Genomic DNA, 12,447 nt, shown 5'->3' on the forward strand with positions numbered 1-12,447 from the left:
CCCAGTCATATGTTGCTCTTGGGACATGCAGGCTCTGGAGCAGATCCTATCTGGCCTGAGCACCTTCTGCAGCTCACTAGGACCTGTGCTTAGTTGTCAGCCTCTTGCTGTGTTATCTTGCTTTTGCTGCTGTGTTTTGAGGCAGGGCGGCAGTCGAGATGGGGGAAGGGGAATGGTGAGTCCAAGGACCAGCACAGCAGATGACAGTGTGTGAAATAGCTGAAGATTCGTCAGCACTCGTGGGTGCCCAGGGCGGTCACAGGCTGTGACCTGAGTGACTGCCATGTCCGACAGTCGTGTTCAGAACTCAATGACAGAGTCAGTGACACTTGACCACCTTTTCCAGTCCCTTGATCACACTCATCCATCGAGCACTAAGCACACTTTGGCATGACTGGCAGGAGCTTATTCCAAAGCTTAATGGTAGTGCGGGGCAGTAGATCTGGAGGGCAGCCATTGAAGAATTGGTTGTTAGCAGGTCTATATGTGGGCTTTGGGCAATATGACGGGATCAGGTTTATGAAGTTTTCTCAGCCCCTGTCAGTACAGTGCTGGGCTTTGAAGCATGGTTTCCTCTGAGCTTTGTTTTCCCACAAAAACTTCAGGCATGATCCATCAAGGAGTGTGAAATATATTTAAAATCCCTCTGCTGCCTTTTTCTCACAGTCAGCGGGGCTGTGCTTTCTTCTCTGGCGTGGAGTTGTTTGCTGTTGAGAATAAGCAGTCTCTTTTCTTGCTATTCCTTACCTCTCTTTGGGATGTGATACCATCAAGAAAGCCAGCTGTTCCAATCTGAGAGTCTGCCTCTTCCTTCATGCTCTCTTGTTGATTGTGTTGAATCAAGGAATGTTTGCAGTAATGTAGAAAAAAAGGGGAATGTGAAGAAATGAAGAATGAGATCACACAGCAGAAGCCTATAAGGAGGGATTCGTATCCTTCCCCAGTTCACAGTGGCTGTATCTGGAACCAGATCTGCTATAATAACAGCAATCTCCTCCTAGAAGCTTGACTCCTGTATCCAAATTCTTGCTTCAGTAAACTGTGGGATCTGAGAGATCCCTTGTGGAGAAGAGAGCAAACGGAGCAGCTGGGGAGACCTGACAGCAAGGGCTGTCTGTTCCTGCTGAGAAGATGGTGGCTTTGATAAGCTTTATAGAAAAAAATATTTTAAAGGAGCAGAAATGCAGGAGATGGTCCCTGGATGGCATCTGTAGCAGAAGGACAAGGTAGAAGATAGTCTTGTAAATCCTGCAATTGGAATTCTGACTCTTAATATCTTGAACTTCTGTCTCAAATCTTTGCCGACGTGTGCTGTTTCCCTGTGATTCAGGTTCATGGCATCCCTGTGCAGCCAAGGAAACTGCCGGGCTGTGCTTTGACTTTGGCTCCAGCTGTTCAGTGCAGAAAGCTTTCACTGCTGCTATGAAAAGCTTTTCTTAAGGGACAACATTAAAGCAGGAGTGTTGTGGTGCTTGAAGGTTGAAGCAGGCATCCTCCCTTGAGAAGTGTCTTCCAATTCACAGCAGTCTGGTACACTGTCATGTGGATAAAAGGCCAGAGGGATCGTGCATTAATCTGTAGCTGTTCGTAATTAATCTCTCCAGTAGTGTTGAATCCGACTGATGTTTGGTTTGAACCCACCAGCCAGGTATGTAAAAGAATTTCTTCAGTAGCTCTGAACTGCTCCACAATGCTCTAGGCTGTAACTTTGCATCTGGGTCCTAGCTGCTTTTCTTCACCATCCTTGGCTCTTGCTCCATCTTCGTTCTTCATTTGCTCTGTTGGTATTTTCCTTGGCTTTATCAGTATTGGTTTGTACTTGAACACAGTGCCTGGTTGCACTTCTATCCTGGCAGCAGGGTGGTTAAGTAAGATGCCATACTGCACGCCTTGCCCTGGTCAAGCTTGTGTTCTTCCTGCTAACTGCCTTAGAAACAACAAATGCTTCTTGATCTTGGCATGAATTTTGTAAGTGCCGTTGAAATCTTGACAGACTTCTGTCATTGCTTGTTGTAGAACTGTAAGAACGTGTCCTGATTTCTCACTTGCGATTTATTATTTACAAGTTACTTTGAGGTGGGCACTTGATTTTTATTTTTATATTTTTAATGTTTGCAAAACTTTCTTTTCCTACTCTACCTGTAGGAAATATTGGAATATCGTCTTTAAAAACACAAGAAATTTACCATTCCTACTGGTCAGGATGTAGAACAGCGCATTGTGCAGGAAGCCCTGTTTGGACCCACAAGCCCTAGGATCAAATGCTGTATAGCACTGCTGAGTTACTTTCCCTGTGGCAAATTTAGATTTTTTGTTTTGCAGTGTGCTGAGTTGAACTCTGGTAGTAATGCCATGATAACATTAGGATGGCTGTTCGTTAGTTCAGGGCAGTGCATAGCAAATGTTTGAGCTATAGGCAAGGGGTAAACTGTTCCAGGGCTCTTCTGTGTGACATCCAGCAATTGAAACTCAAACTGTGGGTATTTCACTTATACTTTAAGATGGGGCTCTCTTGAATCCTGTGGGCGGTATCTTCCTCACTACGTAGTGTGAGCAGTTCTGGCCACCTATAGAACCTGTCTTTTAGAATGTACAAGAAAGTTAGACATATGCCACTGCCTATTTCTGCTGCTGCTGCCTTCTCCTCCTGTCTTTTCCTTTACTTGCCTCTCCTAAAGTTTGGGCTCAGATTTTTTCCTTTCCCTCTGTCTTCATTTTTTTTTTTTTACTTTTAACCAGCTTCCCTCCAGTGTCTCTGCACTCTCTGCCTCTCTCCCTCCTCTCCTTTCTCCCATCCCCTTTGTTTGCATTTCCTTCATTTTAGAGTCGGTATTGAAGCTGACACCAGACTGCCTATTCCCTGCGGCACTGAACTGGCAGTTTGGAAAGAGGAGGCTGTGCTTCCCTCGGGGGGCAAGGCAGAGTTCAGTATCTGTCTTACTTTAAATATGCATCATAACGTGGCTGATCAGAGGAGCAGAGAAATCACTGGGCTCCGAGTACCGGAAGCTTGTAAAGACAGAGAGGAATCCTCTGCATTCCCTGTGCCCCTTGTTGAACATGAAAGCAGCTCGGCACAGGGGAGGTTGACTCAGGAAGCATGGGTGAGTCTGAGAGACTCCCAGTGAGAGGAGGATGGGAAGATCTGCGTGCTTTTGTAAGCATCACACCTTTTTCTGCTTCAGCTTTCTCATCCTGTCAGATTTATACACTTATTTTTAACCTTGGAGGATCCTAAAGTACGTTACCTAACTATCCATCAACCTTGCAGGATGCTGTTTGCCTTGGGCAAGTGGAAGATTGATCACTGATCATCGTGCTCTTATGGTGAGGAGACAAGCCTGGGTATCCCTGTTGCATGTTGTTATCACAACCACTGTCATGGCAAAATACAAGAGATGGATTTGCTGGTTTTGCAGAATGAGTAGCAACTCTACTAAGGCAAGCCGTGTGCCCAGCTGGTTTATCACCTAGATGGTTCTGCTCTGCAGCCCTACATGATGCTGTGATGCAGTTACCTGAAGGACAGAATAGAAAATGGTGCTTAACAGTTCAGCAGTTCCCACATCAAGTTAGGATTGGAAGTGAGAGGTAGCCTATTGAATTAAAGCTGCAGCTGTAATTTTAGTTTGGTCTAAATACCTGTAGTTTGGCAGAGTAGCAGGGTCATGACTTTTGTAAAAATGTCTGGGTCCTTCAGGACTGTGGGAAGGTCAAGACCTCTGCTGGAAACAAGGCTGTCAGCCTTGTTACTTCCTGGGTCACAGTCTACTTTGGTTTACTTGTGATTGTTCAAGTGGTCAAATCTGGTCTGCCTAACTAGGAGTGTTCAAGGTTATATCAGCAAGAAGTATGGGAGAGGCTGCAAGCTCATCCTTTTCTTGTTCTCTTGCTATCGTTGACTGGTGAGGTGCCTAACACATCAGAGGAGATATCTGACAGCTTCAGGACTCAATACCAGGTGATTGTCAGCTGGAGAAATACAGTGACTGTGCTTAGGATAGTTTAATAATAGCCTTACTTTAGACTCTGCTTGGGAGAGAGAAGAAATAAGCAGATTGAGGAAGCTACTTCACAGTTCTCCAGAGCTGCTCAGATAAAACTGGAATAACAAATCCCTTTGATTGGAGGCAGAAAGTCCTCCTGTAGCATCTCCGCATTTGTTTTGTCTGAATTCCCTTCTACTTAAAGAAAAAGTAGTAGTTAAGGCTCTACAGTTGGAGACTGGTTTACATTAGCAAAATGATATGTGTGAACGATAGAAGAATTACTGCTGGGCTGGATGGATTTGGCCTTCTGTTCTGATTCTGCCTTTTTTCCCCAAGGATCCATGTTTCTTGGATTCTGCCGCGGTGTGTTTCAGTTGCTGTCCCTGTAGCAGTTTGCTCAGTATTTGTGGAAGAGGTTGTGCATTTGAAGTGGGTGGGGAATGGAAACAAGAGTTGGCATCGTGCAGCTGATTTCTCCTCTGCAGTGCTACATACTCACTTGTCACTTTTTCCTCTCCTTTCTGAAAATTTTTGGTTTCGTGTCTTAAAATAGCTAGTACAGAAAGAGGACTTGTTGCCTACCAGGATAGACCTTCCCCAGCTGTGCTCTTTCAGCTTCTTCCTGTCCTGGAGATGGCTGTGCTGGAGCTGTGAGCCCCTCACATGTGTCTGTGTCCCATCCTCACATGCAGCACTGTGTACCCCACGCTGCAAGCCTGATTTGGTGCTGTTCTTCCTCTTAGACCTTCTCTGAACTGTTAGGCTGCTCTTTACATGCTGTCACTTTTTCTGAAAAATGACACACCTCCACATTCTTTCCAGAGCAGGTTTCCACAGGGGAAGCTCTGGTGGCAAATCTGCCTGAACTGTTCACTCTAAGGTTGTCACAGTTGCTGCACCCATGGAGGCTGTGCCAGAGCTAGGAGAGCTCCTTGGGAAAGCAAACAAGCTGCTACAATTCTGGCATGTGACCTTGCTTGGGCTGCACTAAGAAAGCCTCTCCAAAACAAGCAGTAGAAAGGGTTTGCCCAAAGTTGCTTTCATGTGTAAGTTATTAAGGATTTGACCTTGGCTTTCTAGGTGTAAAAGGCTGTGTCAGCCCCCTACTTCGTCTCTTGGCAAGTCAGAAAATCCAGGTACTTACCAGGAGCTGTTGCTTGTATGACCTTCATGCATGAAACAGTTTCTCTTTTAAAATGTTTTTTCCCCTTTATCAGTTATTCATTGAAGAGTCTCTCCGCATCTGTAGAATTTTGAAGGGTAGCTATTATTTTACCATTTTAATTTTCCCAGCTGTTCAAATAATTGTTTTAACCTCTCCGTGCCTGGGAAGTGCTTTCCACATTCCTGTTTGTTCTGCACTGTATTTCTTTGGTTTCATGTTTCAAATTACGAGCAAACATCTTCCCCCAGCCCAGATGGTCATTCCACGTCTGTCTTCTCTACAGCTTTAATGGTACGTTGGTCTGAACGAGACCCTGAGAGCAAGGAACTCACAACTGCCCTCTTCGTGATACAGGTTCAGACTTCATCGCCTTGGTATTAATTTTTGATTTCCTTCTTTACTTTTCCAATCAGCGTCGCTTTTCTTAAGCGCATCTCTAAAGGCTTTGCCATAGAAATGAAATTTGAGTAGCTGTGCTGTGGCATTTTTGAATGCACTGCTGTAGTTTCTCTTGCATGCTTTCATCACGTGTTCGTAAAGTTTCAAAAGGTGATTTATAATTTATCAAACTAAGCATAAAACATCTGACTGCAAAACCTATCAATCTGATCCCATCTCTTTCTAGCCCTTTAATTAGGGAAGCCCTGCTGAAAAATGTACCCATCAACTACTGAGAAATGGTGCATTCCTGGACCCTTGGTATAAATCTTCAGTTATCCAGGTGCCAAAATGCTGTCAGAACTGACAGATCTTAGAAAATACACCCACAGGCAGAACATTATCCATTATACTAGCACTGAGCAGTGGGCACTAAGGCAAAATCAGTAGAGGATGTGTCTTTATCAACTTTAATTGGCTTTTCCCGTTGATAAAAATCAGGGTACCCAGCAAGGAGGAGAGCCTATCTAGCAGTTTTGATCTTTCCATCCCCGAGCTGAAGGTGCAGTCCATCTCCACTGACATGTGATGTGAACTTGTCTCAGCGTGGTCTCTAGCAGCACAGCAGCCTGCAGCCCGTGGAGAAGGCTGCCAGCCTGTCTTTGGTGAGCGACCGTGCTTAAACAAGCGTGAAGAATGAATTACCCTGGATAAGTTGGGTTTCATCAGTGCTCTTGTTGCTTGAAATGCACTTTGAGAGAGCCAAAGTTAGTTAAACTTTTCTGCAGTTCTTGGTTTGTAGGGGCTCCTGGATTACAACTAGCTGGGCTCTGAAATGAAGGACCTGGGTAATGGATGTTGTGGTATAGCTGGAGATGGTGGAGAAAAAGGAAGCAGCGACTTTGCAAGAGCTACTGGATATGACACGTATAGAGGTTTGGGGAATACAGCAAGCTTCTGCTGGGTCATTTGGCACTGCAGGTTTATCTGTGGCTTTGCATCGCAGACGGAGGAGTCAGCAGCTGCCTGGGTTTCTCCTGGGAAGGCTGTTCTGCAGCCTTGCAGCAGCATCTTTCATTTTCTGAACCATTTAAATGTTTTAGTTTTTCCTTGGCACTGCTTACATCTATTGCTATTAGATTTATAAAAGTTTTATTAGAGTAAATAATACAGTGAAGATGATTTCAAATCTATTACTACACTAGTCTTTATCTAGTTGATTAATGAGAATGACTCATTTCTTTATTTATCATCAATTTGGCAGTGTGTCGTGCTTCTCTTGCTAAATTCTACGGAGTTTCTCAACATGGCTTTATTTTAAGTTTCTATTCTGCTACACCAAACTTGTCTATCCGATTTCCATGAATAATGAAACGCAGAAATGACTCCATTTGAAAAGGAGAGTTTACGAAGAGTACTTTATTGCGGAAATGAAATTTTCACAATCTCTGATGGTCATAAAAGCCTGACTGTAAGGCCATCACAGGGCTGCAATCAAAGAAATAACAGCGTAACCCTTTATTTAAAAAGGTTTTTAAACACATTATAAGTGTTGGCTATTCAAGCAAATGAAGGAACAGTCTGATATCCAAAGCTTGCTGCGTGGAAAGCCTTACATCCATGGGACCATCTTCTAGAGAGTGTCCTAGAAGTGCCACCTGGTGGGGCTGGAATGAGGGGATGTGGATCTGCAGCCTCAAGCAGCACAGCTCTGGTTTGCCCCATGTGTGCCCATGGCCGGGCCAGCCTCTTGCCTGGCTGAATGCACTGGAGACTGGCACAGAAGAGTCCCTGTTGGGTTAAGTTCTAGAGCCTGCTGCTGTACAGGCTGTAAGAATGTGATGGACCTTACGGCAGAATAGTGGATTGTGCTTTTTTTTTTTTCCCCTTCCTTTTCTTAGCTCTATGATAAGCAGCTACATAGTGACTTCTTGTGTTCAGAAGGTTTCTTTAGAAACTTGAAGCAAGTGGGAGGGAAGCTTAACAAAGTCCATTCTGTTCTTTATATTCAAGCTGCCTTTCTACAAGCCCAACCCATCAAGTGTGTTGTCACTGTTCTTTGCAACGAGGGGAAGGCTGAAGCTTTAAAAGACTTCTGGAGAATATATACAAACCTGTGTGAGTAGCCTAAAACACCATGATTCACATGGTGTCCATGGATGCTGGCCATACCACCGTTTGGGTGATTCTGTTGTACTGATGCAAATGCCACAGCAGATTTAGCAGGATGGCATATTCCTGCCTGCTGGCCATAAGCTCTAGTACCTGCATGAAAGAAGGGATTCCTGTGTGTGCAGCCCCATGAGAGGATAATGAGCTATGAGCCTTATTATGTGTAATAAAAGAATAATTCCAGGTGAAATGTAGCTGAGGAAAGAGATCAGGATTTTGACATCTTTGTTTCTGTGATAGCAAATGAACGCCGAGGGTAGCATCACCTTCAGTAACTGTAGGCCACTGCAGAAGTGTTTTGCCAAAGCAGCAGTGTAAATGCAGGCTGACACGGCCTGACACTGGGGCTTTGTCAGTCCTTCCCCAAATGCCTGATGGTTCCCAGCTCTCAACCACCTTCTGCCTGAAAGCAAGACTGCGGGATTTTCCTTTCTTTCTAAACCTTTTGCTCTGTTTTGAGCTCTGGGAGCCATTGTGAGCATAGTGCTGCAGGATCCTTTCTCATAAGGGCCTTGATAAATATGTATTGTGTTGTCAAGTATTCCTAACTCCTCTGCAGGTAGCAGCGAAAAGCAAGCTGCATGCCATGGGTTGTTGCGTCTCCAGGGTCAATAAAAACAAGATGGCACGGGGGATTGTGGGAAGAGGAGCTGGGATAGCTGCCTTCAGCATCACCTGCTAATAACACAGCTATTTATAGATAAGCTGAGGCTTTGTCAACGGGATTGTTAAATTAATATTTACATACCAGCGTCATTGTCTCTCACTAAAAATCTCATTTGCGTTAGTGCTTGGACAGAAGTGCAGCTTTCAGTGCTCCAGCTATGTGTGCTTGATGAAAGTCTGTGCTGTGCGGTGTCTGTGTTTGAAGCTGCTCCTGACAGATTCTTGCTTTGCAAATCCCCTCCTCTCTGCAGCAGCTTTTCCCCACCTTTCTGTGCCACTTGCTGTCTCACAGGAGAGCTCTCACCTTTGTTCCTAGATGCCTGTGGCTCACAGTGAGGCTGATCTCACTGGAGATGTGCAGCATTTCCACACAGCGATTCCCGTTTAATCTCTGCCTCTCGGAGAGGCTTGAGCTGTTGATGTCTTGTGGGTAATTTAATAACTAACAGACAAATAGGACATATAGATTGTGGTAACGTAGCCCAGATGCAATCCCCCCCTTCCCTGTTTGCATCTGTTTGAATGAGTTTTGCTATGAAGGCTTTATTTCTGTGCTGGCAGTAGGAGGCGGTGCTGCTCGGCGGAGCTGTGCTGAGTGCAGCAGGCTCCACACCTGGCTAAGCAGGCTCAGTCCCGGTGTGCACCCGCTGCTTTTCAAAAGGGGAGAGTAATCCACTTGCTAGACATGTCTGTAGCTGTCTTGTAAGTCCTTCGGCGACCTTGAGCAGTCATTTAACTCGTGTTTGTTTGCCCAGCTCTACCTGGGCAGATATTACTTCTGTGGTTTGGAGGGTTGAGGTTGAACGGATGTCTTGGAAATGCCATGGATGAGAGGTGAGGTGGAGGTATTTGTGCTGCTGTCTCAGACAGCCGATCAGAGTGCAGCTTCACCTGCCCGTCTTACTGCTTCGTGCTTCAAAGCACCCGGACACTGGGCTTATGTGGGAATGGGGAGGTGGTAATGGCAGGGCTGCGGTGCAGGCAGGTGTCGCAGCCTCAGCCTGGCTGCTGATAAGCTCCTGGTGCTGCTGCTGTGCTAGTCCTAATCTGCCTTTGACCTGCGAAGGGATAATGGTATCTGCCTTTCTGACACCTCTGCAGGCTCTCTGCGTACCTCATTACCCTTTTTTGGAAGAAAACTTCGCAGTCCTGTTCTCCCTGCAGAGCAGAGCTCCCCTTCCCAGGTGAGTCCCATCAGTGCCAAGCCAGGACTCAGGGTGCAGGCTGCAGTTTCGGCTCTCCTGGCATACAGTGTGCTCTGAAACCATGAATTCACCTTTCATTTATTTTGTTTAAGATAGCAAAGCCTCCATTTCCTCACATTGAAGATGTCTCTTCCCTTGGCGTGTAGGAGGGGATGGGGATGTGGGCCAGCTGCAGGCACAGATCTGGAAAGCCTGGAATCAGGTGCTGTGCTGCTCCAGCTCCTCTCCTTGCCTTGTGCCCATCTCACCACCTCTCTTATTTCAGCTTTAAATCTTACTGAAGGCAGCTCCCAATTCTTTCATTTTTCAGATCAGCCAGCTTTTGATTTTTTTTTTTTTTACCTTTATGCTGATGTACAGGGGAGATTGGCTTTAATGCAAAATGTCAAGGTTTTTTCCTAGAGAGCTGACAGTAAGTATAGGTGTTCTGTATGTGCACGGGCTATCGGGATTAGGCATTCTTACTCAGAAACATTGGCTGAGACAGACCGACACTCCTCCTGCCACAGAGGCAGGCAGGCACTCTCTGATGCCAAGCCTTGAAGTATTTGGCATGTTTTCTGCTGCCCTAGTTTTGTGCAGTTGTTCCTGAAGTTTTACAAGTACATGAGAATTTTAGTTCTGTTTAAAAATTAAAACAAATTAAAAAAAATAATAATCAAGCCCTCCTTCTTAGAAGGCACCGGTATGAGAATATGACTCAGGTGCTTAAACCCAGAAGGCAAGTGAAATAACCCCGGTGCATTTCGGAGTGGTTTTATGTCAACTCTGTGGCTTTGGGGAGAGTTTCTGACTTCTTGCTTGGGTTTTGAGTCTGTGAGGGTGTGCAGCAGGGCTCGTTTGTGAGTGAGGAGCGCCTGCAGCTCTGCAGTGTCCCCTGCAATCAGTACCGATCGGTCTCCCTGTATCACAGGAGCCTGCCCTGCCTATTTTCACATCTCGTTTACTTTTTAATTTGCACTTTTTTCAGTCGTTCCACTTTTCAAGCATTCCTTGCAAGCCCGAGGATCTCAGGCTCTTCAGCTTTCAGCGGAAGCCAAGAATTCGTGTAAGAACACGATTCTGGGCCATTGCTTTGACATTTTCGTGGTTATGTCATATGTCATCAGGCTTTCATGCGAGCTGGCAACACCGCTTACACTGAGTGTAGTTGTTCACGGAGGGGGCCGGTTCAGCTCCGTACCCCTGGGCTGATCTGTAGAGACTGCCTGGCTTCTCTGTGCATCTCAGCCCTCGCCTTTGTCTCTGGGCAGAGGCACTTCTGTGCTGGCTCCCTGGCAGCTGTGGAAGCACGTGCTGCTGGGATGGCAGCTGAGTCGGTGGGCACACACTCACACCTCCGTGCGGCCTGACGGGGGGACGCACGCAGCCAGACTCCCACAACAACGAGCTTTCCAATAAAGCTGAAACACAGAGGTATTGTTTGTCCAACCGCTGGCAAATGCACAGAGCCATTGTGCGGCCCTGAAAGCCTTGGCGCTTTATTCTCTGCAGACTGAATGGCAGCCGCGGGTAATAATAACACAAGATTAAAAAAGCCAACATTATAGGGGCATTTACAACCCACTGAGAGAGTGAAATCTCAGCAAGGCTGAGCCGTGTCTCTAGCGATCCTCTGTTTTTACTGCTTGATGAGGAAATGATGGGCAGCTCTGGAGAAATGGCTACTGCGGAGCAGATGAAAGGGGAGTGGGTTGACTGCTCAAGCACTGCACTCAGAGTGGGACAAATGGAGCAGCTCGCTGCAAACCGAGCCTGGCCTGTCCCCTTGTGCTCGGGGAGCGGTGTGTATTTGTGGGCCCGTGTCTCCTTTGCAGGCTGATGGAAAGTGAAGGCAGGCAGGTGGTGGAGCTGGGCTCAGTCTGTGCCATCCAGAGGCTCGTGCTTGGAGGCTGTTGGTCAGCATCACCCAGGGATGGTGCTGGGGGAGCCTGGAGGCTGCAAGTGTGTGAGGATGTAGCGGCAGGCTGTGAGCAGCCAGCCCTCTCTGCTGGCTTACATCCTCTGACACTGTACATATTCGGATTCTGGACGTAAGCCTCAGTTTCTAAGTCAGGCAGCAATAACACCCACTTCACACAATTTAAGCTCATCTAACTGATAGCATCTAACAGGTGGAATGTCATTGTTTTCAAAACAAACATACTTAGAAACCAGCCCTGTTTGTAGAGATAAAAAAAAGAATGCAAAAACACTGAAATTTACAGGAAAGCTTTCTTTTATTAGAAGTCAAGTCTTGAATTCAGGTTCAGCTCTAGCAGTTATTTAACTTGACTGTCTTTAAAAAAACAAAACTCTGTGTATATACATCTATCTGAACCAGAGGCAGAGGAACATCCTCTCTGGACATGCCCAGGCTGCAGAATAGCAGTGAGATCACAATGCCAGCTCTACCCTTGCTCGTAAGGTATCACAGCAGGCTAACCCTGGCAGTGTGGAGCTGCTGGGATGTGCCCTGCTCAGACAGGTTGTGCACCTGCCTGGGACTCAGCAGTGCCTTCCAGATGTGACGTTGCTCTTCTGGTATGAAGGATGGAATGAGTGAAATGGTAGTAGGTATTTTAAAGCTTGAAGTGATAACGTTGCTTTGTAAAGATGTTTGCTTACCTGACTGGGGCAGCTATGGTCAATGACTGTAGTTTTCCATTTTAAAAGCATTCAGTTCTGGTTTCTTGCTTTGCTTGTGCCAGACAGGATGGCTTGGTAATTGCTGGGACCAGGATTGCAGAGTGCTGGTTCTTGTGTGGGACATGGTGGGGATTCTGGCAGCCAGGCTGCTTCACAGACTCATTTTGTTGGATTAATGAATCTGTCCCGGCCTCTGTTTTTCCAAGAGTGATAAGAGGTTACTGATATCATAGGGATTTGTGAG

The 12,447-nt window shown here is 46.1% G+C and overlaps 1 protein-coding gene across 7 annotated transcripts in view; it reads left to right on the top strand.

Annotated features, from left to right (window-relative positions):
- Window positions 1-12,447, top strand: part of CHCHD6 (coiled-coil-helix-coiled-coil-helix domain containing 6) — a 107,883-nt gene that overhangs the window by 79,071 nt on the left and 16,365 nt on the right. Inside the window, exon 8 of one of the 7 annotated variants that reach the window (XR_002119617.2) lies at window positions 5,438-5,528. The exons of 5 other annotated variants lie outside the window; for them this stretch is intronic. Coding sequence is in view for 1 of the 2 variants with exons in the window: in XM_010718540.3 (XP_010716842.1) it covers window positions 9,472-9,554 (83 nt within the window). In the remaining variant the exon portion in view is untranslated. Of the gene's footprint in view, window positions 1-5,437; window positions 5,529-9,471; window positions 9,555-12,447 lie in introns of all 7 variants that reach the window. One more of the 7 variants, XM_010718540.3, reaches the window with a different exon arrangement.

This window comes from Meleagris gallopavo, chromosome 14 (genome assembly GCF_000146605.3).
Source record: "Meleagris gallopavo isolate NT-WF06-2002-E0010 breed Aviagen turkey brand Nicholas breeding stock chromosome 14, Turkey_5.1, whole genome shotgun sequence".
NCBI classification, from domain to species: Eukaryota; Metazoa; Chordata; class Aves; order Galliformes; family Phasianidae; genus Meleagris; species Meleagris gallopavo.